This window comes from Podarcis pityusensis (assembly GCF_964106645.2).
Source record: "Podarcis pityusensis genome assembly, chromosome: 5".
NCBI classification, from domain to species: domain Eukaryota; kingdom Metazoa; phylum Chordata; class Lepidosauria; order Squamata; family Lacertidae; genus Podarcis; species Podarcis pityusensis.
This window is the reverse complement of record NC_138032.1, coordinates 25,877,445-25,904,620: the sequence shown is the minus strand read 5'-3', so window position 1 is coordinate 25,904,620 and position 27,176 is coordinate 25,877,445. Positions and strand designations below refer to the sequence as shown.

Sequence of the window (27,176 nt, the reverse complement as noted above, 5' to 3'; positions counted from 1 at the left end):
GTTGAAAATGCAAGGAGAAGGAAGGGAATTTCTTCCATATTTGGTGGATAGTCAAAGCCTACTGGGATATGATATACAATAAATTGAAAAGGATTTTAAAAAATACATTTATTAAAAAAAACCGGAGGCTTTCTTATTGGGTATTATAGGATGCCACTACAGCTGCAAGGACACTTTTAGCCCAGAAATGGAAGCAGCAGGAACTTCCAACTTTGGAACAAAGGCAGGCAAAAATGATTGAATATGCAGAAGTGGCAAAGTTGACAGGGAAAATCGGAAACCAGTGTGAAGAACTGTTTTGAGAAGGACTGGAGTAAATTTATACAATACATGAAAGAACATTTTAAACGTTTGAAAACATTTGCAGGTTTGACTTAAATATTTTGCAATGCTAATTTTGGAAATTGCTTTACAAATACTAAAGTAAATTTTACGAAATATAGAAAGAAGGTAAATAGGGCAATATAGAAATGCTAAGATGGTTGTGATTACTTAAGAAAGCCAGGGAGGGCGGGGAGTCGATGCTTGGTATGAGTAAAGTTGGGGACTTCCCTGGCTTTTTTCTGGCCCATGTAGAACCAGTCTGGATAGTTGGCCTTGGTGAAGATTTGACGTTTTCATCCCCAACAAGTTTTTGATTTGAGTTTCTACTGAAAAGAGGCTGCATTTTAATGTTGGACTTAATCTTGTTTTTAAGTTGTATTTTAATCAATTGTTTTTACCTGGTGTCAGCTGCCCTGAGCCCGGTTTTGGCTGGGGAGGGGAGGGCGGGATAAAAATAAATTATTATTATTATTATTATTATTATTATTATGTGAGGATATGATTCGATATGAATGTGCCAAAGGATAAAAATGAAAATTTAATTTTATATCTATATCTATCTATCTATCTATCTATCTATCTATCTATCATCTATCTATCTATAAAATAGCATCCCACCATGCAAGGAAACGGGAGAGCTTCGTCAGTCGGCTCTCCTCGTTTTGCTTGCCAGTCATGCAAGGGGGAGGCGAAGGGGGCCGATCCGCTCTCTGTGTAATACGAAGAGGTTCCTGCTTTGCACCCAGCGTCTCCTCCCCAACTTTCTGGGAGGAGCGAACTTGCAGCTGGCGGCCAGAAAAGATGCCCGCCAGCGAGTTAAAAGACACGAAGAGCCCCTTCGCACCGTCTTGCCCGCTTCTCTCAGTTTCTCCTTCTTGGGGGCGGAATCCGCTGGAGTTTCGCAGGCTGGAAAGACAATCGGGGGAAGTTGTGTAGAGAGCCGCCCTTGCTCTGCACGGCATGGGAAGGGGAGGAAAGGAGCGGATCGTGAAGGACGACAGCCAGAAGGACAATAGCCGGATGGAAAACAACAGCCAGAGATAAAAGACAGCCAAACTCGGGGCAGCACGGACGAAGCAAGGAAGGGCCGCCCCTGCGCCCTCTGCTGGCTCGATTTCTCCCCTTGCCTCTCGTCCAGTTTAATCCATTTCCCGACGCATCTTTCAAAGCGGTCGTCAGGCGTCTAAAATTAGGACACCGGGGATTTGGGGCCCGCTTGAAGGCCCCTTCTTCCCAGGGTGGGCTGTGGGCAGTTGCTCAGTGATGAGGGAAGCGACCTCTCTTGCTTGCTTAAGGGCACGTCGATGTTGTCAGGGCTGATGGCCAAGAGGCTCTTGCCTGAGCGCCTGCAGAAATTAATCCCTTCTGCACACACACCTGAGTATTTGCGTGTACTTCAACCGCAGACCATGACAGTTATGGGAAGTTATTGCACATTTTTTCGGTGGTTTCCTAGAAGGATCTCAGTGGTTAACCCCTGAGAATTTAAGAAAGACCTGCTGCATCTGGCCAAAGGCTCAAATAGTCCAGCCTCTTGATCTGGCAGTGGCCAGCCAAATGCCTAGGGGAAGCCCACAAACAGGACACAACTCCTCAGAAACTGACTTAAAAAAGAAGAAGTACAAAAAGCCAGATTCCTTTTTATGTGTCTTTATAATTTAATTTTTCACACATACATATAAAGGCTAACACATTTTTTTCCTTTCCTTTTCGAAATTCAGTCAAAAATACAACAGCATCATCTATTTCTGTGTGAGGTACAATCTGCAACCAATTGTTGCAGTATTGAGTGCTCCAGCCATATAGCTTTGCCTTCTGTCAGGATAATTCTTTCACACACACCCCCCCCATACAGGCACTTGGCATTTTCTGACTACAGAGCATAGTGCTTTTTTTAAAAAAGAAATCAAATGGGGGGGGGGGTTTCTCTTAGGGTATCCCCCCCCCCATGATTTTTTCTATATCTGCAAACCTTTAATATCTCCCTCTCTTCTCCTTTCGTAGCCCCTCTTTGGCTATATAGGCACCATAACATAGCAAGAGTTTATTTTTGGAAGGAGCTATTTGCTACCCCTAAAACATTGGACCACTTAATACAGTTTCTTACATACATTCTGATTGATATTCAACAACAGTCATAACGTAAGGTGAATGATTTTGCTGGGTCTGTTCCAAGTGTGACTTGGTTAAATAGCACCCTCTGATTGGTAAATCCATCTTTCCTTCACGCCCCCATTTCCCTCAGTAACTCATGTTGGCAGCACTATATGTTATGATTGCTGAGTGAATGCTTTGGTGTTTTCTACAGCAAATATACAAGTTGTGGGAGCAAGGCATGCGTTTAAGTTCCAGGCACTGGTTCGTGGGTGCTGCATCTAAATTTCCAGATGCAGGTTCATGAGTCCCAATCTTGGACTGGAGATTATAGAAGCAATACATAAAATGTTTGCATTTGCACTGGGAACACCGAACATCAGCAGGGAAAACCCCAGGCACTTGGGAGGTATGGCATCAGCTCCTTAGTTACTAGGGAAGGGATGGAAACCCTCCAGATGTTGTGGATTCACAACTCCCAAGAGCACCAGTCAGCATGACCATTGGTCAGGGATGATGGGAGTTGCAGTCCAGTATTCTTGGCTCAAAACAAAACAAAAGTTTAGCAGTATATTAGCCCTACATACAAAGAACAGATATGAATCCCTGCCTTAATTAATAGCCACAAGTTACAGATACTGCCCCTTTCCTCACACAAAATGCAGTTTACTCTCTGAGCACTGGCACATACACAAAGAAGGATCTCGCACCAAAAGTATATATATATATCAAAAACTAAAAAAATAAAATCAGTATATATTTCAAGAATTGAGCAGCCTCTAATAAATGGGACTATTCCAACATAGGTGTGAAAGCTGCAATCACAATACAAAAATAAGTAGTTTTAATGTGTGTGTGTGTGGTGGGGGAATCCTTCAAAGCAGGCTTGACAATGATAGCGAGGCAAGACTAGAAGTGACATGAGGATGAAGGCTTTCTCAGAAGTATTTATAATCCAGAAATCTGCTCTGCTACCAGACCCCAGCTCGCTGCTGCCGATTTTGTCCAGAGTGTTCGAAAAACATGAAATCCTACAAAGGAGGGGGGGAGGGGACAGAGACCAAACAAAACAGACAGCAGTTAGGCAACTGCAAACCAATATTCAGACACTTTTCTACTTATTCCATTTTACAGAAGTTTTTGAAAACCAATGCCATTTTAATGAGGAAAGTCATTAGAAGGAATGGTTACTAATCAAGATAGACCTTTATTACCTCCAGGATCAAAGAGATCCCAAATACTAGCCACGGGGGAATATAAATGAGAGACAATGCTATTGCACTCATGTGCTGCTTATGGGCTTCACATAGGTGAGAACATAAACCTGGGCAAGTTAGACCTTTGGTCTGATCCAACTGGGCTCTTTCATGTTCATCATTTTCCTGCTTCCATGTTTGTAAAAACTGGCACTGTGTCATTAAGCTGCAATTTCGGTTGCTTCCAGACAACCTGTCTGTTTGGCATTCATCCTGATTTGTTCACAGGGAGACAAACTTTTTTTTTGGGGGGGGAGCAGGTTTGTTGTGCAATAACTCCAAATCTACTTTAATTGCACAACCCAAATCTGCCAGTATGTGACTGAATCCCACCTGAAAAATGTAACAACCTGGAAGTGACCTGAGTAGATTGAACAATCTGGTAGATTCCATCACCTTAAATATTTAATTTGATTTAGCATGGCTTTCCTTCCTCCATCTACCTCCTGGATGCATGCCACTCAGTGCTGCAGCAATGAAAGCAATGACTTGCGCCAAAGCTAAAATTGCCAATAATCATTCCAAGAAGTGCCAGCAAATCTCTGCAGCTCTTTAATTAACATAAGGCACTTGGGAATTTTACATGACTGTCCTTATCAGCCAAAAGGAACCAGAAAGTCCTACAGGACTCAAAGTGCCCTGTAAGGAGCATACATATAAAGTCCATTAAATTAGACTCCAAAATTCCCAATGGCACAACATTTGAGACTATCAGACTCACTATGAGGAAGCAAGCCCCAATCATGACGGCTTTCATTTTAACATCGAGGTCTTGTGGGAACTGGATTCCAAAGTTGTCTGCATCTGTAAAGGCCTCCCTCACAAAGCCAGTCCACTGCTTGGAAATTCTTCCAACGTTGTTTTTCTCATCTTTTGACTTGACCTAGTTGTTGTTTTTAAAAAAGAGATCATTATAATTGGAAATTTAAGACATTTTAAATCTTCACATTTGCAAAGTATTTAAAAGGCATGAGGCTAATGTCAACATTTTATATAACTTGTTGAAGGGAGACAGAGTGTGCAGCCTCCCAGTGTTTTTGTTTTTTTGGTCTCCCGGCCAATGGTGGAGGCCAGACCCCACTTCTCTACAGCCTCAGGGTAAAAAATACAGAAAACAAGTTAACACTACAGGTTAACTTGCTTCTCCATGAACTGGCAACACCAGATTACAGATTACTAGATTTCTCCCAATGCTAAACAACAAGTAGACACGATGGCTTGTGCCGTGATGCAGGCCCCTGGCCAACGTGATAAAATTTCACAGGACACGGTCATATTGTTAACTTGCCTCAAAGTTAATATCTTCACAGCAGCTGCATACTATGCAGGGCCCGACGACTCTCAGTATTTCTTCTTGGGTTTCATTTTGGATAGCAAATTTAGGTAGACAGGGATCCCAGAGCTGTTTAATATAACCAACTGGTGTGCCTGGTGGGGCATGAACTTCCAGCTAAAAAAAACAAGGAACAAACAGAGCTGAGTCAGAAGGAGGCGCTTCAGTTTTTTTAAGCCAAGTCGCAAAATCTGTGAAAAAGACATGTTAAAGCAAAACAACTGCTCTGGCTACCAATTAATGTCTGGGCTCCGTTCAAAGAGTCGGTTTTAACGTACAAAGGCTTATGTTGCTCAGGAACCCCAGTACCTCAAGGAACCCCTCTCCCCATAAAAACCGCCCCAAACCCTGCAGCCTTCATTAGAGGCCCTTCTCTCTGGTGAGAGCCAGTGTGGTGCAGTGGTTAAGAACGGTAGTCTCATAATCTGGGGAACCGGGTTCGCGTCTCCGCTCCTCCACATGCAGCTGCTGGGTGACCTTGGGCCAGTCACACTTCTTTGAAGTCTCTCAGCTCCACTCACCTCACAGAGTGTTTGTTGTGGGGGGGGGAGGGAAAGGAGAATGTTAGCCGCTTTGAGACTCCTGAAGGGGAGTGAAAGGCGGGATATCAAATCCAAACTCTTCTTCTTCTTCATCATCCAAGGGTGACTATAAGAGCATGGCCTTTTTCAGTAGTGTCTCCTCCCTCCCACCCCCAAACCCTGCCATATGTGGAATCCTCTCCCCAGGACAATATGTCTGGCCCCATAGTTTCCTGGTGCCAGGCAAAGACATTTTTTATTAACCCAAGTTTTTAGTGGTTAAGTTAGCCTCAAAGGTACATGACTTTTTAAATTTTATGGGTTTTAAGTTATTTCATCTGTTCATTTTATATTTGTTGAGTTACTTCCACACGTTGTTGTTTTTTGTACAAAGCAACCAACAAATGCAACTAATAATAAGGGTGAGAACTTAAGAAAGCACTTCCTTCTCACAGTGCATCACTAACTACCAACTCTGAAGACATTAAAAGAGGATTGGACAAATTCATGGAGGAGAAGAGCTATCAGCGGCTACTAGTGGCAATGGCTGTCAGAAGCCCTTTGCCTCTGAATTCCAGTTGCTGGGGATTTCAAATGTTGCACTCAGGTCTTGGATTTGGGGCTTTCCATGGTCTTCTGGCTGGCCACTGTGAGAGCAGGATGGGCTACTGGCCTGAACCAGCAGGGATCTTCTTCTCACCTGAGGAAATTAGAGCTGGACAGGAAGCCAGTGTAAGAATTTAAGGAGGGGCATCTCACACGGTCAGAGAAATGAGAAAGCACCCCAAGTAAATATCCACATCTTGGTGGTTTTAAACTGAGACAAGCCAAAGGACTCAAGGAGCAAGAAGCCATTTACCTCTTGCAAACAGCAAGGACAGCAACAACTGGAGCACCTGAGAGGTCGCCTGAGCTCAATGACTTCCTGACCCACGTTGTCAAGGATTTTCATTGTAAATGGCCGGGATGTTCCACAGCAGTTCAGTGTACAGCAGTCATTTTCCTCGGCTGCAAAGTACACCCTTTGCCCCATTGCATTTTTTATTTCATATTTGTTGGCTGTTTCAAAGCCAGTGAGTACTGAAAGAGAAGGAAGAGAAGTCCAGTTCTTTTGATCCAAATGCATTCCCTGCTGAGCTACGGCCCCCTTCCCAATTCCAGCCCCATGTTGTGGGGCAGGAAAAACCTGAAGAACTTCATAATGTCACAACATTAGGCAAGTTCTACCAGGATTACAAAGATACCACTTCTACTGGATGCAAAGCAGTCCTGTGTGATGACAGCTGCATGTCACCACTTTGGCCCTCAAGAAGATCCTGTGATTTTCCCACCCCTGAAGACACAAAAGCTCAGTTTACAAGACTTATTCAGATTCGGTGAATGCAGTACTGGGAAGAGGGAGCAGAGGTGCATCCACTGGTCCTGGCTAAACAGTATGGTCAGCCAGGCCTGTGTAAACAGCTTCTCAGAGCCAGTGTGGTGTAGTGGTTAAGAGTGGTGGACTCGTAATCTGGGGAACCGGGTTCGATTCCCCGCTCCTCCACATGCAGCTGCTGGGTGACCTTGGGCCAGTTACACTTCTTTGAAGTCTCTCAGCCCCACTCACCTCGCAGAGTGTTTGTTGTGGGGGAGGAAGGGAAAGGAGAATGTTAGCCGCTTTGAGACTCCTGAAGGGGAGTGAAAGGCGGGATATCAAATCCAAACTCTTCTTCTTCTTCTTCTAAGTGCAGCAGGATGCCACCCAGAGCCACAAAGGTTTCCTGGGCACTCCCCACTGCTCAATCTCCTATGTGGTAACTTCCTCATTCTTGTAATGCCTGAGGAGATCTTAAAACAATGATTTTTTTGTCCATTTGAACAAATCAAGTGTGAAACGTGTATTGGTGTGGACTTAAGTCTTTAACAGAAAGGGACTGACATGAAAGCAATAGTTATTCCCACCCCCAGCCCTCAAAAACCACACTGTTGGCTATTTCTGTGTAGCACAAGCCAGGGATGGGGAACTTAGGGCTCTGCAGATGTTGCTGGACTGCAAGTCCCATAACTTACTGACGTTTCTGAGCACAATTCAAAGTGCCTTTAAATCCCTAAACTGTCTCGGTCCTGTATACCTGAAGGAGCGTCTCCACCCCTATCATCCAGCCCGGACACTGAGGTCCAGCGCTGAGGGCCTTCTGGTGGTTCCCTCGCTGTGAGAAGTGAGGTTACAGGGAACCAGGCAGAGGGCCTTCTCGGTAGTGGTGCCTGTCCTGTGGAACACCCTCCCATCAGATGTCAAGGAAATAAACAACTATTTTACTTTTAAAAGACAACTGAAGGCAGCCCTGCTTAGGGAAATTTTTAATGCCTGACGCTGTGTTGTTTTTAATATTCGGTTGGAAGCCGCCCAGAGTGGCTGGGGAAACCCAGCCAGATGGGCAGGGTATAAATAATAAATTATTATTATTATTATTATTATTATTATTATTATTATTATTACTACTACTACTACTACTACTACTGGTCATGCTGGGTCTGGTGGGAATTGGAATCCAACAACATCTTGCAGGAAGGGCACAGGTTAGCCACCCCTGCAGTAAACTGTTCCCTGTCAGAACTATACCTTGATACATATAACCACCAAAGCAATCAGGAATTCTTTAGCTGTGATTCCTGCATTAGATTAGATGACCCTTGGGATCCCTTTTAACTCTACAATTCTATGAATCCTAACTGGCTATAAATCACATTCTCTTTTATATACATGTATGTTTGGTTAATTACAAATTGAATTTCATAAGTCACATATTTTTAAAAACAGGTGTTTCTCCAGCAACACCGTAAAATAAAGTCCAACCATCCAATCCTCACCCTGTAGTAAACACACTGAACATCAACTTCAGTTGAGGCATAATTATCTGAAATATCTTTCAATGCATGAACAATATTAAGTAGCATAAGATACGTACCTTCCAGGAGCTCAATCTGCTGATGAACTAATATCTGATCAATCTATGACAGAGATTAAAAAAACCCAACATGTTAAAACTGGCAAATAATAATAAAATTACACAAGTAATTATCTTGCAACCTGTTTACATTATTCACAAAACCCGAGGGACTGCTGTTTTAGGTATTCCTTGCATTTCGAAACACATAAATTTAGAATCCTCTTTAATGAAGAAAAGCAAAAACCAATCAATATAATTTGCTTCCTGGCAAATGTGTCAAAATTTAGATCTGGAAAGTAACTATAGTTGCTTATAGTTATAGAGCAAATATAATGCTGCTAAGAAATTTCACAAATCAGCAAATGGAATTCATAAGCCCCTTCATGTGGTCAGGTAACCCTCCATATGGTGAAAAGTCTCTAAATCAGGGCTGGTGGCCCTTGTATTTTGGGGGACTTAATTTCTGAACAACTGATTTTTGTGGGGTTTTGTTGTTGTTTGTTTGGAAGGGGCTTCCTTCACCCGTGGAGGGGCTTTTCTGAATCTGTGGGAGCTGCTCGAGGATGCTCCATGCGTGTGCAATGGAGAAAAATGCATATGGGCAAGGAGGGAGGGACAGAGGGAGAGATACACTTGGGAAGAGAAGAACGGGGTACATGTGCGAGCGAGAGTGTAGGGAGTTTTGCACGTGTGTGTGGTCTGTGTGAGAGAAATGTGTGTACGTGAGGGGGAGAGATGTACATGTGGCTGCACACATGTGAAGTATGTGTACCTTTTGAGTCTCAAGTTTCATTTTTGCAAACTGCTGATTCTTCGGGTGACGAGCGATGGCAGTGGCAAATACCACCCCCAGTTAGGAAAAAATGCCCCTTTGTACCTCTTTGAATATATATTTCAACATTTAGGAGCAATTTCAATGGTTATTAAATGGATCCCAAATGCTTTCGCATCTCCCTACATGCAATTGGATCTATGGGGGAGAAAAAATTGTGTAGCATCACTGAAGTATTACTTGTATGCTTTCCTGAAGAAGCTGGACATAAAGAGAAGTACCTGGCTTAAATATTCCAATCCAGGAGGGCAATTGGGAATTGAAGGTGGCGCTGGCATCCACATAGCACCAGGAGGTCCATTGGGCTGGCCTGCAACTGGGGGAACTCCATAAGCTTGCTGAACAGGCTGGAATCCGTAGGGTGGCTGTCCAGGAGCACCTTGGAAGGGGAATGCAAAATGACAATTTTTACCTTTTGTATTATAAAAATCTTTTAAAAAAACAAACCCCTACACTAACAGATTTGGTGCAATAATTTACATTAAATTCCAACCATGGCATTTTTAAAATGAAAACGTAGGGTGTGAATATAACAAACAAGTAAAAGAAAATGCTCTCCCTCTGCAGCATTACACAGAAATTAGAAAACATGTGCATGCGATTGCACCATTGGCAATGCAATGCATTTTTTTTCCTGGCAAGAGCCACATGTTGGGGCATACTGGACTCACAGTTCTGTGAGTAGGTGTCTACTCAGAAGCAAGACTCAGAAGCAGTCTGAAAGCAGGTAGTCCTGCAATGCTCTGGTCCCGCCATTTGTTGTTGAAGGCACATTTGTGGTATCTTATGTTTTTAGAACAGCTCTTTTGCACAGAACAGCATTCACACAAGCCAGCTGTGCTTTATTGCATGGACAGTCGGAGTCCCCCAAACCTGGGTGGACTCCGTGTGGAATAACGACTCAAGTCAACGTGCTATGGGATTAAGAATTGATCACAACTTTATTATGTTTCACATGTGGGTAGACCTTGGCTCAGACATTGGGTGTTTATCCCTCCTAGTCCCCTGCCGGGGATCTGGGGAACATCAGGGTTATCTAGAGTGTGGGGGGGGTGGGCTGGTTCTGGAGAACATATGTTCAAGCAGAGAGAGCCCGCCCCTGTTATGCCCCCGTCACAGGGGAGAGCAATGACAACCTCTAGGCATATGGCCAAAGCCTTCCCTCAAAACAACCCCTTTAACGGGGAACCCTGGGATCGCCACCACAAAGAGAAGGGTGCGTGGGTCACCGCTACACGCCCACCCCCATTTAGGGAAGATAGACTAAAGGATTCCGCCCAAGGCCTGATACCGCCAAAGTTGTGACGTTTTGCTACGGGAAAGGCAAACCTGCCAATGCAGGAGAATTCCTTTCCGGCCCTTCAACAGCGACCTTGACGTAGCAGCGCCCCGCGTACCTGTGGAGAAAAGGTTAACCTGCAAAAGAAGTCTTAACTGAGGGTGGGTAGGGTGGGAGAAGCTCTGGAGCTAACTGATGATTCCCAGGTAAGATCCTCCCCCTATTGTGTCGCAGGGTGGTCCCACCTCCTACCTTGGCCTGATCACCTTGGCAACGCCTCCCCAGGCGCGATTGGGTAACTGGCTGAGGTAGGCGGAGACCTCCAGGTATCCCAACTGGGGAAGGCAAAGCCAAGCCTGTGCTAATGGTGATGCATAGGGTCCAGGGGGCTGCGTGTGACCACACAAAGGGCGCTCCCCATTTAATGTGGGGAATGTGGCAGCTAGACTGGTGACTGGGAGCAGCTGCCGAGACCATATAACACCGGTCTTGAAAGACCTACACTGGCTCCCAGTACGTTGTCGAGCACAATTCAAAGTGTTGGTGCTGACCTTTAAAGCCCTAAATGGCCTCGGTCCAGTATACCTGAAGGAGTGTCTCCACCCCCATTGTTCTGCCCGGACACTGATGTCCAGTGCCAAGGGCCTTCTGGCGGTTCCCTTACTGTGAGAAGTGAGGTTACAGGGAACCAGGCAGAGGGCCTTCTCCGTAGTGGCAGCCGCCCTGTGGAATGCCCTCCCACCAGATGTCAAAGAGAAAAACAACTACCAGAATTTTAGAAGACATTTGAATGCAGCCCTGTTTAGGGAAGCTTTTAATGTTTAATAGGTCATTGTATTTTAATATTCTGTTGGAAACTGCCCAGAGTGGCTGGGGAAACCCAGCCAGATGGGCGGGGTATAAATAATACAAAATTATTATTATTATTATTATTGAAAATTTAAATACAATTGGCCCTTGCTGGTACTGGAGGTGGGACGGAAAATAAAAGAGAGGAAAGGAAGCAGCAGCCTTTCATGAAAGTTACTCCAAATCAGGGGTCAGCAAACTTTTTCAGCAGGGGCCCAGTCCACTGTCCCTCAAACCTTGTGGGGGCCAGACTATATATATATATATATATATATATTGGGGGGGAGAACGAATTCCTATGCCCCACAAATAACCCAGAGATGCATTTTAAATAAAAGGACACATTCTATGCATGTAAAAACACGCTGATTCCCAGACTGTCCACGGGCCGGATTGAGAAAGCGCCTGCGCCGGATCTGGCCCCCAGGCCTTAGTCTGCCTGCCCATGCTCCAAATCCTTGCGGTGCTTGGAGTGATACAGCTTTTTAAGAAACAACCAAGCCCTGCACTTTTCTGCAAATCTGGTCTATAAAAAGAAACTTGCATTTCATACACACATAGAAGGAGGGAGAGAGGCAGAGTAAACAGATACCTTCCTGCATGCCCCCAATGGATCTCAGGTTTCAGGAACATATGCTGGGCAGGAAGGTGTTAACAGAAGGGAAGGGACAGCAACACAGGCAGCAAATACATCAATTTGATTTAAATCAATTTGATTTAAATCAAATCCACTCTGGCACAAAACCTTTCTTAAAGTTTAAAATGAAAATCAATCTAAAAGCAAAAAGTGCCTCGACTATGGACTTTGTGCAAGCAAAACACGCAATTGATGGCTGAACTGTGGCCCTTACAACCCTGCCTAATCAGCAGTCTTTGCCCCATCCCATGCCCAACATACCCCGCCCCACGAGCATCATCCTTCGGTTTGCACAAGGTGACCTTTCTGCAACTGCAATCAGGGAAGCAATTGTGTACTGCCTTCCCAGCATGGCTTTTCAAGTTCAAATGATCTAACGGATGCGTAAGCTGGATGCACGCATGTTCCAAGGGATAAACACATCCCTTTCATTGTTTTAATTTAAAGGCCTGCATCAGAAGGGACCATCATTCACATTAACATCATCTTGCATTACGCAGTGTGCCAGCGGAATTAATGGGATTTGGAAGAGCTTTGTTAGAGGCAAAAGAGTACCTCTCCCACTGCTATTATTGCTGTTCTTACTTAAATAGCACTGCTGCACAGGGCCTGAACTCTGCAACTTAGCCATGTGAACCCACCTGAAATATTCTGATGGAGGGCAGTATGTAAATCAAATCACACAAACAAACAAATAAGAAATATGTTCAGACAGCATTGAATGGATTAAAGCAGCTTTAGATTTATTAAATTAGGTTAGCAAACATAAAGTCCATGTAGTTGAGGGGAAGAAGAAGAAGGAGGAGGAGGAGGAGGAGGAAGACGAGGAGGAGGAGGAGGAGGAGGAGGAGGAGGAGGAGGAGGAGGAGAAGAAGAAGAAGAAGAAGAAGAAGAAGAAGAAGAAGAAGAAGTAGAAGTAGAAGAAGAAGAAGAAATTAGTCTGAAGATAAATTAAAAAATAGCCAGCCATGGACAGACTGAAAGACTTCAGGTGATAACATTACAACTCTATATGCCCAAGAACTGATTTTCTTATATGCTTCTGATTTTCCACTCCCTCTGTAAAGTATTGGCGGAATATCTGAGAAGCCATGAGGTTCTACCATTCATTTGCGTTCTCCTTTGTGGGCATTTTCGTAAGCAAGAAATGGACACAGGCTACAGCATTGAAAGAGCTGTCCTTTAATTCAATCATAGTTTCAAAATTAAAAACAAAAGTCTCTTTTCTGACAATATAGAACATCTAGAACAATCAGCAACAGCCCACCCCACTTGCTTTGATGAGACTGATGTTTAAGAACTACAGAACCATACAGATTGTGTCCTATATTAATAAGAGCAATTTGTATTTTCAGCTTCAACCACCAAAATGTCTTGCGGTTACCCCAGAGAGGTAAATTCAATGGGAATAGTTATCAAGTGTGTCCACAGATTTTAGGATTAGCTTGAACACAAGGAAGCTAATGATCTACTACTAGAGCCTGCACAGAGCATTTGCAGGGCACATGCAGACTGGGAAAATAGATGAACAATCTCTTTCTTTTTTAAAAAAAAGCACCTGCTGTTGCTTTGTATGCATGGCAAACACAAACCAACATACCCCTCACCAGTTTCCATTCAAAAGTGTAATGAGCCCATAATTTAGATTCATTTCAATACAGGAACATTTTGCTTCTTACAAATATAGGACTTTGGGCAGAATATATTTTCTGCTGGTGGAAAAATGCTTTCTGTTTCATTTTATGCATACATAGTAACACTGTATGGAGACCCAGAACAGGTCCACCAAAAGAAATCCTGAACTGAGACCAAAACATGAAGCTGAACAGAATATGGACCTTTCCTCAAATGGTCTACATTTCTATGGTCAAGCTTTGCTTCTCCGTTACATCTGCAGATGAGGCAGTGGATGTGCTGGATCGTTGTTCTGCCTCAGTAATGACTTGCCGAGAGGTAAAGGTAAAAAGGTAAAGGACCCCTGGATGGTTAAGTCCAGTCAAAGGCGACTATGAGGTTGTGGCGCTCATCTCGCTTTCAGGCCGAGGGAGCCGGCGTTTGTCCACAGACAGCTTTCCACATCATGCTAGCATGACTAAACTGCTTCTGGAGCAACGGGACAACGTGACGGAAGCCAGAGTGCATGGAAATGCCATTTACCTTCCTGTCGCACTGGTACCTATTTATCTACTTGCACTTTGATGTGCTTTCGAACTGCTAGGTTGGCAGGAGCTGGGACAGAGCAACCGGAGCTCACACTGTAGCGGGGATTTGAACCGCAACCCTCTGATCGGCAAGGCTCATGAGGCACTGTTAGTGGGTGGTTCCCTTAACCAAATGCATGGAAGGTGGCCTGCTCTTGATAGGGTTATACTCCCTCTGAAAGAGCAGGTCCTTAGCTTGCAGGTACTTCTGGGTCCATTGCTGTCACCTGATGCTCAGGTGGCCTTGATGTTGCAGAGTGCTTCCCATCAGCTTTGGCCCTTATCTGGACCGGGATAGCCTAACACCTGCGGTCTATATTGTGGTCACCTCTAGGTTCGATTTCTGCAATACATTATACAAGGGGCTGCCTCTGAAGATGGTTCAAAAACTTCAGCTGGTGCAGCATTCAATAGTCAGTTGTTCTCTGGGGCAAGACGGTTTGAGCACATAACACCAACCCTGGCCTGACTGCCAAACAGTTTCTGGGCCCAATTCATAGTGCTGGTTTTGACCTATAAAGCCATCTCAGGACTGCAATATTTCAAAGATCGCCTCTTCCCATATCTTCTTCTTCTTTGGCGATCACTTGTAGCTGAGTAAGATTGTCTTCCATAAACACGGTTTTAACAATGAGTCCGTAAGTGGCTGTAGAGGCCAATTCTGGATCCACACGTCCTTCCACAGTGGGGACACTGGTTTCCGGGTGGGAGTTGATCACGGTGTGGATTTGCCAAGCGTGCCTTCCTCTTAGCATGTTTCTCCCTTGCGTCCTGACCTGGACCCTATGATCAACATCTGAGGTGTCCCCCTCCACGAGAGGTCTGGAGGGTAGAAACACAGGAACGGGCCTTTTGTGTGGTGTCTTTCCATTTGTGGAGTGCTTGCCTGGGAGGCTTGCCTCGCACCTTTGTGATATATCTTTAGGAGCACAGCAAAAACATCCCTCTTCTCCCAGGCCTTTGGCTTATTAAACAAATCTATGGCCTTTTAAACTGGAGGGTATAGTTTTGCCTGTTATGTCATGTACTTTTGATTGTGAACTGCCCTGTGGTCCTCATATGAAGGGTGGTATAGAAATTTATTCACTAGAATAAATATATAGATGCTTTTTTAATGTATAGAATTTACATACAGCGCATCAGTGCAAGTGATGTTGGGAAGTGTCACAACAATGTAAAATACAAGTTTACGTGCATAATAACTGCTTACCTGGAAAACCAGCGGGATATTGGCCCGGCCCTGGGGCATACTGACCAGGCCCAGGGGGGTACTGAGGGTATCCATAAGGTGGCTGTGCTCCAGGGTAGCCAGGAGCAGAACCAGGGTACCCAGGAGCTGGTGGGACAGGTGCAGATTTATCTGTTGGAAGAATGGAAACACATTTCAATGCCTCACTTCTGGAACACTGGCAAATATATATATCATTTACATTTATGCAGAGAGGAGCAGAAAACATAAAGGCAAAACATGACATTATACTGTTTGAGTTTCACTCCTTATTTAGGGATCAATCCTGTTTGCAAGATCTTCCAGGATTTAGTGGGGTTAGGATTCAGACGAACTCTGGCTGAGATGGGAGGTTCCTGGCACCGTCAGGCTAAGATGGCTCAACTGCTTTATCCGCAGTTCAGCCAGATATGCCAATCTATCTCCCCCATCCTGGATCTTAAACCCATGTAAGCCCTGAAAAAAGGGTGTTCTGGGAGTGTGGTGGAGAGCAAGACCAGAGTGGGGGTGGGGGAGAGATTTAGGCCAGATCCCAAGTCCATTCAGCTTGACCACATGACCTGGAAACCTGGCAAAAGCTTTTTCAAAGGCTTGTTTCCCCCTTGCCAGGCTTAGACCAACTCAACCAGCTGTTGCCCTGCTCCTGAATGAAGTTTGGATCTGGTGAACTTTATGCCAGCTTAATTTATGCCAGGTTTGCTCTATGGCAGTTTCTAGTGTATAGGATTTGTCCCTTAATTCAGCTTTAAGTAAAGGTAAAGGGACCCCTGACCATTAGGACCAGTCACCCCGTCGCGGGGATTCGAACCGCCAACCTTCTGATCGGCAAGTCCTAGGCTTTGTGGTTTAACCCACAGCGCCACCCGCGTCCCACTAATTCAGCTTTACTTTTAGGCAAATTCTATTTAAAAGACAAAACAAAACGGGCAACCACCAGATCATTTTACAAAAGCCAACGTATTGGGGTGCAGCCACCCTCCTGATGTTGCTGCATTCTGCTGGGTGGTAAAAACAGCATCAATGCATCAAGCCAATGTACCTGCCAGGTAAGTGGCAATATTCCTACACCAACATTTCCATAAACCCAATGAATACAACCTTACTCTCTTGATAATAATTCTCAAGTGGAGAGTTTACCAGATTCCCTATTCTGAGATTTCTCTCTTGAAAAGTATAGCACTTGCAGAATGCGACCAGAATATCTACTTGTATAAAATATGTGCAAACAGATTGGGCTAGGGAAGGCCCCTGTCTGAAATCATGGAGATCTGTCAGCAGCCAATGCTTTAGGTAGACCAATGGTCTAAATTGGTATAAGGCAGCTTCCTAGGTCTGAATCATATAAATTGTATAATTTCCAAAAGTAATACCCTTTCATAGAATCATAGAATCATAGAATCATAGAGTTGGAAGAGACCACAAGGGCCATCGAGTCCAACCCCCTGCCAAGCAGGAACACCATCAGAGCACTCCTGACATATGGTTGTCAAGCCTCTGCTTAAAGACCTCCAAAGAAGGAGACTCCACCACACTCCTTGGCAGCAAATTCCACTGTCGAACAGCTCTTACTGTCAGGAAGTTCTTCCTAATGTTTAGGTGGAATCTTCTTTCTTGTAGTTTGGATCCATTGCTCCGTGTCCGCTTCTCTGGAGCAGCAGAAAACAACCTTTCTCCCTCCTCTAGGTGACATCCTTTTATATATTTGAACATGGCTATCATATCACCCCTTAACCTCCTCTTCTCCAGGCTAAACATGCCCAGCTCTCTTAGCCGTTCCTCATAAGGCATCGTTTCCAGGCCTTTGACCATTTTGGTTGCCCTCCTCTGGACACGTTCCAGTTTGTCAATGTCCTTCTTGAACTGTGGTGCCCAGAACTGGACACAGTATTCCAGGTGAGGTCTGACCAGAGCAGAATACAGTGGCACTATTACTTCCCTTGATCTAGATGCTATACTCCTATTGATGCAGCCCAGAATTGCATTGGCTTTTTTAGCTGCCGCGTCACACTGTTGGCTCATGTCAAGTTTGTGGTCAACCAAGACTCCTAGATCCTTTTCACATGTACTGCTCTCAAGCCAGGTGTCCCCCATCTTGTATTTGTGCCTCTCATTTTTTTTGCCCAAGTGCAATACTTTACATTTCTCCCTGTTAATGTAAAGTGCAATACTTTACATTCCTCCCTGTTAAAATTCATCTTGTTTGTTTTGGCCCAGTTCTCTAATCTGTCAAGGTCGTTTTGAAGTGTGATCCTGTCCTCTGGGGTGTTAGCCACCCCTCCTTTGGAGTGCTATTTTCACTTACTAGGGATGCTGCTTTCTTTTCCTGCCAGAGGTTATGTGCTTTTGACACAGGGGCGGGGAACCTGTAACTCCCATAATCCCTGAGCATTGGCCTCCAGAGTCTAAAAGCAGCTGGAGAGTCATAGGTTCCACACCCTTCAACAGCTGAAATGCATGGAGAAGAAAACTAAATAGGCAAAACTTCTACCACCACAGCAATACAGTGAGGGGAACAGTACACCTTCTGAATTTCTGCCTGTCTTTCAGTTTCTACAGCCATGGAACTCTGGCAGGAAATACCGTATTTTTTGCTCTATAAGACTCACTTTTTCCCTCCTAAAAAGTAAGGGGAAATGTGTGTGCATCTTATGGAGCGAATGCAGGCTGCGCAGCTATCACAGAAGCCAGAATAGCAAGAGGGATTGCTGCTTTCACTGCGCAGCGATCCCTCTTTCTGTTCTGGCTTCTGAGATTCAGAATATTTTTTTTCTTGTTTTCCTCCTCCAAAAACTAGGTGCTTCTTGTGGTCTGGTGCGTCTTATAGAGCGAAAAATACAGTATATCTTTAAAAGCTTGGAATCCTGCATACACTTTATTGTTCAACAAGAACTAACATGATTTCAACACAATCCTAAAAGGTACAGTGGTACCTGAGGTTAAGTACTTAATTCGTTCCGGAGGTCCGTACTTAGCCTGAAACTGTTCTTAACCTGAAGCACCACTTTAGCTAATGGGGCATCCTGCTGCCGCCACGCCGCCGGAGCAAGATTTCTGTTCTCATCCTGAAGCAAAGTTCTTAACCTGAAGCACTATTTCTGGGTTAGCGGAGTCTGTAACCTGAAGCATATGTAACCTGAAGCGTATGTAACCTGAAGCGTTTGTAACCTGAGGTACTACTGTATTTGGAATTTACCTTTTCTTTTGTGGGTCTATAGGGCTATCCTGAATGCTTGTTTAATGGGCTGCTACTCTCATTCCCCACTTTCCACATATATTTTATGTTGAAAGATTCACTTTGTACATGATTTGGGGAAGGCAACCCAGTTTAGGAAAAATACTAAAGCAAAACAACAACATCTGAATAAAGCAAATATTTGAACAATAAAGCAAAAAGAAAATAAATGAATATTCAATTGATTTTTCTAGAACATTTGATGAGAACCTTGGTAATGTTCATTCCAAATTATTTAAACTCCCAATGGAATAGTTAACCCGTGTTTGAAGAGTTGAGCATACAATGTCTGAGTGGACTTCGTTTTCTGCTTCCTGCAGCCACCAGCACACACCCACAATCTGCAACCCTTTGCAGCAAATGTTGAGGGCTCATGGAGATGAAAGTGAAGTCTAGTTGTACTTCTACCTCACAAGAACATACCAGCCACAAGGTTCCTGTTTCTGCAGGTACCCTATTTTACCACCTCTGGTGTCCAACAAGAGCAGCCAAAACAGGCACACAGTAGGCAAATAGGAAAACAACGCTTTATAGATGGTCCGTGTCAAAAATGAACATTCGCAGAATTAAAGCAGAAAGATATTACTCACCCTGGGGTTCCATGAATCTTTGTATACTCGTTTCTGAAAAAAACAAAATAAGATGGTTGCTGTTTTTTTTAAATAAAAAGCAACATTGCCATATCCTCCTCTCTCCCTCCTAATTTTGTATTATTCACTTTGGCATTACCAAAGTTATAAATCCCAGCTCATCCCCATTCATGATTGGAGCCTGGCTCCTTAGCAAATATATTATTATAAATTACTGAGTTTGCCTCAATGTGTCCACTTGTAAGAACAGTCACAGTAACCACTTGCCTGAACTAAAAGGCTCAAAATGATTTCACCAGTCCTGGTAGGAAGATGGTCTGACCTCACTAATTAAGAATATCAGAATAGGCCTGCTGGATCAGACCAGTGGCCCATCTAGTCCAGTATCCTGTTCTCACAGTGGCCCATAAGATGTCTGAGGAAGCTCAAATGCAGGGCCTGAGGGCAATCTGGTTGCTCCTTTCTGCATTACAAAATGTAGCTGTGCTATAGATTTATATGAAGGCAATACCATATTTATATCAAGGCATTATAATTTTTGAAAACGAAATGGTTCTTTCCTAACAATTCCTAGCATGGAATTTGCCTTTTACATCATTACCGCACATCAAGTCGACATGTCCATTCAGCTATTTATCATGGTCTCTTTTCTGGCTACTCACAACCTAGCAAACATAGGCTTCCCCTTAGGATTTTTGTCTTGGAGGTGGGGAGGATGGCACCCCCTTAGAACTGGAGGCAGAAAGAAAAGTGGTACTTCTTCCTCTACACACTCTTTGAACATATGAAGGGGCTCCTGTCAAAAACCTTTCTGGAAACAGTTAAATAATGGGTTGGATCCAAAGTTTCTGTGGGTAGAGCTCTGCTCATTGGGAACTGCTACTGGAGAACAGGGAAGGGATTCCAGTCCTTTTCTTGAATGGCAGGAGTTCTGCAAATGGAAGGGCAAGTTGGGATCCAATCAAATATTTACTAAGCCTTTGGACCACAATACCACTCCTCTCCTCATAGGAACCGACCCAGACCCTGAAATCATAATCTGAGGCCCTTCTTCAGGTACCTACCCCACAAGAGATTTAGGGGGTGCCAACACAAAAACAGACCTTTTCTGTGGAAGCTTTCGGTTTGAGAAAAAACCAAGCACATGAATAGGATTGATTACACTCTCAATACCTCCAAAAGGTTGGCATGGAAGGACTTCCCTTTGCAGAAACCACATGGATACTTCCTTGTTCTTAGCAAGTCTGTCTTTAACAATGCTTTACACCAATCTATCCAGAACAGACATTGGGCTATCTGGGTTCTAATATTGTACAAGCCCCTTTAAAAAAACCTGTATCATGTTGGCTTTTTCCAGTCTCCATTTTAGTGATAAGTTATATATTTTGCATTTGATATTTGAGGTATTTAAAGACCTACAGATGTAGGGACCTCAGTAGCTTATTAAACTTAAATATGTTGATCAGCCCTAGAACTTCATATACTGTCCACTATTTGACTTCAACCTTTTAAAAAACCCAACACAAATCCACTTTAACCCTCCAAGAAATCACCACAGGAATCTTTTTATTTTCTTTATTTTAAAGCACAGTCGCTTTAAAATAAGCTCAGCCACTTCATCATTCTAGACCTCACCAGTTTCAATATCCCAACTCCCCCAGGTCTTTCCAGTACATGGCATAAAAAATGTTGAAGGTGCATGAATTCAAATGAAAACCAAATACTTATGTACAAGAAAGAGCAGATTCAGATTCAGAGTCAGATGAAAATCAATGCAACAAAAATGCTCCTCCCTCTGGAGGAGAAAAACAGAGAGAACTTGGACCCCAGGAAGTGATATACAATATTAGTTCTATTGAATATTTGCACTGATTTTTTTACCGTGCAATCCAATGCGTGCCTACACAGAAGCGAGTCCCATCTTGTTCAATGGGTTTTACGCATTGTATCGGGTGATATAGGTTTACAACCAAACACAAATCTACCAGGTCATTTTTCTCTTAATCAAAAGCTGCAGTGCAACAGCTGCCCACGAACACACAGAAACTTTTATTTACTTTGGGAGGCCCTTTTGTAGTCCAGAGATTACCATCAATCTTCCTGCTTTTGTGTTTGTTCAAGGCCAAGTTCTATATTGGCAAACTTTCCATCAAGATCTACTGTGGTTTCATGAAAACCCACTTTCAAGTGAATTTCATGGTATGGAAGATTTTCCTCTTAGCTCACGAAGAAATTTCCTGTTTTAAAGCCTGCATGGAACTCCCAAATCCACAATTGGGTCATACCTTTAATGTCACAAAATAGTTCTGGAGAACACAAATTTTGTTACATTTTGATTGGCCTAATAAATGTTTAGGGGCGCAGGTGGTGCTGTGGGTTAAACCACAGAGCCTCGGACTTGCCGATCGGAAGGTCGCGGTTTGAATCCCCGCGACAGGGTGAGCTCCCGTTGCTGGGTCCCTGCTCTTGCCAACCTAGCAGTTCGAAAGCATGTCAAAGTGCAAGTAGATAAAAAGTACTGCTCCAGCGGGAAGGTAAACGGCGTTTCCATGCGCTGCTCTGGCTCGCCAGAAGCGGCTCAGTCATGCTGGCCACATGACCCGGAAGCTGTACGCCAGCTCCCTCGGCCAATAAAGCGAGATGAGTGCCGCAACCCCAGAGTCGGCCACGACTGGACCTAATGGTCAGGGGTCCCTTTACCTTTTAATAAATGTTTGGACCAACTTTGAAGTGTTTTCTTATGGACAAACATGACTACCTTTGCTTTTTATGTATGAGATTATGTTCAGCAGCAATTCTGAAAGAAGTAGAATTGCAGTTTTCGTGCTCCTTACTTAACATGTAGTTTCACCAAATGGTCTGCCATGAAATTATCGTTTTTAGTATATTCAAGTACAGTTAATTCAGACAATAATTACAAACTGAATTTACTTTATACAATTTTTTAATCTTTTGTTACAAATGGAGATACATGCTGCTGAACTGGGAGGAAGGATAGATGTCATTTGGCAGGTGTATGACCGAGGTACCTAGAGAGCCTTTGCAATACAGAGATAAACTGCACCCCCTCCCAGAAAAAGCCCACACAACACAGAAATGGTGGCTGGTACCATTAGAACTGTAGGGCAGAAGGCAAGGAGACAAGCAATAGATGGAGGCAGGGTCAGTGACAGGCAAACCTTACTGGTCGCAAGTAAGATGCTAGGCAGGTGAAGGCTTGCTTGAAGGCAGACTGAGGTGGGTGGGGTAGTGCCCCCATTTGCCCTAATGGACCACTGCCCAACACACCTGCCAGCTTTTCCTGCCCCATAGCCAGAATGGCAGACAGGCATGCTTGTATGCTGTGGCTGGAAGATGCACATCCAAGCACCAGTGCTCCATGCCGTCACTCAACCTGATGCTTTTGCAGGGCTGTGTTGACGGTCACTGATGGAAGGTGCTAGCAGCACCCAAGACAACGTGGTCCCCGAGGCAGAGAGCCTGGCCAGGGGAGGAGGTATTTGAGAATGCTGAGGACTAACAAGTTTCAGCAAAGTATCCCACAATGAGGTGTCACCTACTCACAGAAACAGGCTGAAAAGAAAAAGCCACAAATTTGTAGACCCCCCCAAACCACAACAGCTTCCTCGTTCAACAAAATGCCAAAACAAATCCTAACGGGATCCACCTTAAAAAAAATAAGCTCCATGGATTCCAGTGGGAAAGGGTTAAGAATGTGCTTGGCATTCCTACTGGTTTCCTTAGGACTTGAAATGTGCTTACATTTACTTGGGTCCTGCCCAGATACTGTGGGAAACTGCTGGCAGGATTGCAGTTACCCAATGTCCATCGGGAGATCTAAATGATGCAATATTAATTATAACTGAATAGACTTGTAAACCCAGGACTCGATCAGTTCTTGTTTGCTACCACATTCTTCATTTCTTTGTTACTATGATGAACTCATTTTTTTTTTTGTTGGCTGCCTTGTGCACTCTGATTTTTAGCACAATTCCAAGTAAATTTATTATAATGATCTTTTAAAACGTTGGAAAACACACAAGTAAGTCTGCTATCCTGAGCCTACTCTTACTGAGTAAGTACCACTGAAGTTAATGGGACTTTGCAATCTGATATCCAAAAGAGTTTGTTTTTTTTTCCCTGGCAGAGCTGGGCAGAGGCACCAAAGGGGGGTTGGGCTGCAGTGTTTGTTTTGAGCTTTCTTGAAAAAAGAAGTTCCCACTTGCACATGGATGCCTAAAACTGACTTCCAACTTTTCTCCAGGCTACAAAACACTGGGCAATTATTGATCATGCAATCTAAGATTATATATCAGTGAAGGGGGGGGGGCGGGATCTGCCTAATTTGTTCTGTTTTGCTCTAGAAAACCAAAGCAGAGCAAAAGTGTGTTTCACACTAACATGATCTAGATTACACGAAGTTTAGAAATTGCGTCACTTTTTTCTTTGTACAATGTAGGAAATACTTTCTGCTAGTTTTCCTTCCTTTTACTTAATTGACAGAAAGCATTTCCTACATTGTACAATGAACCAAGGAACACTGATGCAAGATATAGGTCAAAAGGTGAAAGGGAGTATTTTTTCCAGTTCTTTTTTGAACTCTTCAGCCTTCCCCACACTTTGCTGGCATCAATTCCTGGCATCAATTACGTCAGTGCTACTAAGGCAACTCTCATCTAGACTGCATTTAGGGAGGGAGGGAGATTTCAAGCACAGCAACAAGGCTGACCACATCAGCCTAATACTATGAACACAAGCTATCATGATGCAGATTTTGCTGTAGGGCTGTTGCAACTACAAAATCTGCAATATTCACCAACTAGAAAAACCCTACAACTGTGGTAATAGTAATAGTAATTTATTATTTGTACCCCGCCCATCTGGCTGGGTTTCCCCAGCCACTCTTGGAGGCTTCCAACAAAGATTAAAAATACATTAAAATGTCACACATTAAAAACTTCCCTGAACAGGGCTGCCTTCAGAGGTCTTCTAAATGTCAGGTAGTTGTTTATCTCTTTGACATTTGCTGGGAGGGTGTACCACAGGGCGGGCGCCACTACCGAGAAGGCCCTCTGCCTGGTTCCCTGTAGCTTAGCTTGTCGCAGTGAGGGAACCACCAGAAGGCCCTCGGTGCTGGACCTCAGTGTCTGAGCAGAAATCAGCAAGTAGGTGACTTAGATCCTAAGGTTAGTTAACTTTGCAAATCCATAGCAGACAAGTTTCCTACTTTCCCAACTTCCCTGTGGCCTCGTGAACCACTCAAAGGATAGGAGAACCCTACTGCACAAGACAGGGCTAATAAGCCGAGAATGTGCAATGATGAAGTGGTATAGAAAAATTATGAATACTGTCCAATTTGGAAGGCATCTCACAACCTCTTGTGACTTGTCAAGATTTTCCACCCCGACTTCTTCATGTTCAGCGCAATGTCTGAAAGATATTTGTTCCTATCTGCATACAGGTATCAAAGCTTCTCCAAAAAGCCCCCATGCAGGTTAGGAGTGGGATTGGTGTGCACCACATGTGTCGCCACCACCCACCATTGGGGTGAACAGGTCAAGGGCAGAGCAGGATCGTACTCACTGCCCACCCCCTCCTGATCTTGGCAATTTCAACAGAAGTTCTGAAAGCGGTTTCAATGCATTTGAAGGTGTAGAGGAGGGATGAGGAACCTGTAGCACTCCAGCTGTTGATGGACTGCAACTCCCATTAGCCCCAACCAGCGTGACCAATGGTGAGGGATAACACAAAGGTGGTGGTTAGACTCCAGACTTAGGTTCAAATCCACACAGCCACGAAGCTCCCTGGGTTACCTTGGGCCAATCACCGCTTCTCAGCCTAACCTACCTTGCAAGGTTGTTTTCTTTCTTTCTTTTAGCCAGAACTCAGTTCCGGCACCTCTCAGGTGGGCGCCATTGCCATTTTAAGAGAGCAAAGGAGGCGTTCATACTGAGTACCGACACCTCTTTTTCTAGAAAAATAGCACTGGTTGTTGTGATGATAAAATGGAGGGTGAACCATTTACATTTTGAACCATTAGCAGGGCCATGAGATCTTTGGAAGAAAGGCAAAGGAATACATCAATACAGCTGCAGTTCAGACGGACACAGGTCACAGGTGGAGACTTGCAAAGGCTGCCAAAATGAAAGATGGCAGCGGGAGGGGGGAGTGTTACGTAGAATCATAGCATTGTAGTGTTGGAAGGGATCCCGCGAGTCATCTAGTCCAACTCCTTGTCCAATATGAGGCTCGAACCCTCGACCCTGAAATTAAGATCCTCATAGCGGTGCTATCAGGGCAGAACGCGCCCCCGTCAAAAACAGCACTACCTAGCCGCACAGGAACAAACATCTTTACCGAGGGAAGGGAAGAAATACACATCCCTGTTGAACGAGAGGCCCATTTGAAGCAGGAAGAAAGAAGGACGACAGAAAGAGGACCACTAAGACCAGAGCTGCAAAACGACCTCCGCCAAGAACACGGAGAGCAAGCCCGTCGGAAACGAAAGCGAAACCACGACGCAGCTCTCGTCTCCCCGCAGTTTCCCCCTAGAACAATTCCCCGGGTTTAGCCGCAGCCGCACACCTGTGGGGCTGCCCGCCCACGAGTGAACAGCACCCGAGGATGGGTAGGCGTCGCGTCTTTTCTTAAGCGGCCGTAATTCTCTCTGCCTCCCCCGCGCTCCTGTCTTTATTCAGTCCAGCGTCTCTAACGCAGGAAGCGCCTGACGTACCTGGATTAGCAGCCTCGCGCGCCGGACGCGTCCCTTCGCAGCTGATCGCCTCGCGCTGTTGCCTAACAAATCGTCTCCCAGCCGCTCTGGACTGGCAGGGCGGACTTGGGGGTGGGGATAAAAGCGAGATCGGGGCTCCGGGAAGGGGCGGGGGTCGGCCGGGAGCGGCGACGTCAGCAGCGGCGAGAGCAAAGCGAGCAGCCTCTGGCGAGGAGGAAGTGGAACCGCAACCCCGGCCGACGCCCACAAGTGGGGGAATTTGTACCTGGGAGCGCCCCTGCTCAGAACACCTTCACTTGCCCGCCCGTCTCCGGGGGCTAAGCGGGGTTTAGATTTAAAGGAACTGAAAACTAGGTTGTGCCTTGCAAAGGCTATGGAGAGGGAGCCACGTGCCATGAGGTCTGGGGGCTTGGCTTTTTATTTTCCATGCTAAATACGCGCCTTCGGAATGGAGATTTCGCCCAGCCGCTAGGTCTGCAAATAAAGAGTGATTTGTCTATCTAGTTTGCTCCTACCTTTTTGAGGGGTGGGGTATTTTTATGTGATCTTCTGATGAAGAGCAGCAGTATGTAAGTGAAAAGTGAAGTGAACAGAACAAGAGAGGACCATAGGGAGAGAGAAACCAAAAACAAAACAGTTGGCTAGAGAGATGGCTGTTGTTTCTATTATTCTAAAATAAATTATTTTTCAACAGAAAAGCTTATGTAAAATCATTTCCAGAATAATACTTGTACAGTTACAACACCAGTACAAAGACATAATGAAACACAGACGTCAACAAACAAATACTGTGGCATCCAACCATAATATATACTCAGTAAAGGTAAAGGGACCCCTGACTATTAGGTCCAGTCACAGACGACTCTGGGGTTGCGGCACTCATCTCGCTTTATTGGCTGAGGAAGCCGGCGTACAGCTTCCGGGTCATTTGGCCAGCATGACTAAGCCACTTCTGGCGAACCAGAGCAGCACACAGAAACGCCCTTTACCTTCCCACCAGAGTGGTACCTATTTATCTACTTGCACTTTTGATGTGCTTTTGAACTGCTAGGCTGGCAGGAGCTGGGACAGAGCAACGGGTGTTCATCCTGCTGCGGGGATTCGAACCGCTGACCTTCTGATCGGCAAGCCCTAGAC

At 44.6% G+C, this 27,176-nt stretch overlaps 1 protein-coding gene across 1 annotated transcript; it reads right to left on the bottom strand.

Moving 5' to 3' along the window:
- Positions 1-1,958: 1,958 nt before the first annotated feature.
- On the bottom strand, positions 1,959-26,208 carry LOC308478468 (phospholipid scramblase 2-like). The gene is made up of 9 exons (XM_081008284.1): positions 26,040-26,208; positions 19,307-19,339; positions 15,467-15,616; positions 9,512-9,669; positions 8,477-8,519; positions 6,388-6,608; positions 4,963-5,124; positions 4,396-4,557; positions 1,959-3,449 (listed from the first exon to the last, which is right to left on the bottom strand). The coding sequence occupies exons 2-9, from the start codon at positions 19,317-19,319 to the stop codon at positions 3,390-3,392; spliced, it is 969 nt and encodes a 322-aa protein (XP_080864410.1). The 5' UTR covers positions 19,320-19,339; positions 26,040-26,208; the 3' UTR covers positions 1,959-3,389.
- Positions 26,209-27,176: the final 968 nt, after the last annotated feature.

Bases quoted from the DNA above. Each gene is read 5' to 3' on its own strand.
- LOC308478468 (XM_081008284.1), bottom strand. The intron at 9,670-15,466 runs GTAAGCAGTTAT...TCCCCTTCCAAG, and splicing joins ATATCCCGCTGGTTTTCCAG to GTGCTCCTGGACAGCCACCC. The intron at 6,609-8,476 runs GTACGTATCTTA...CTTCTCTTTCAG, and splicing joins GCAGATTGAGCTCCTGGAAG to TACTCACTGGCTTTGAAACA.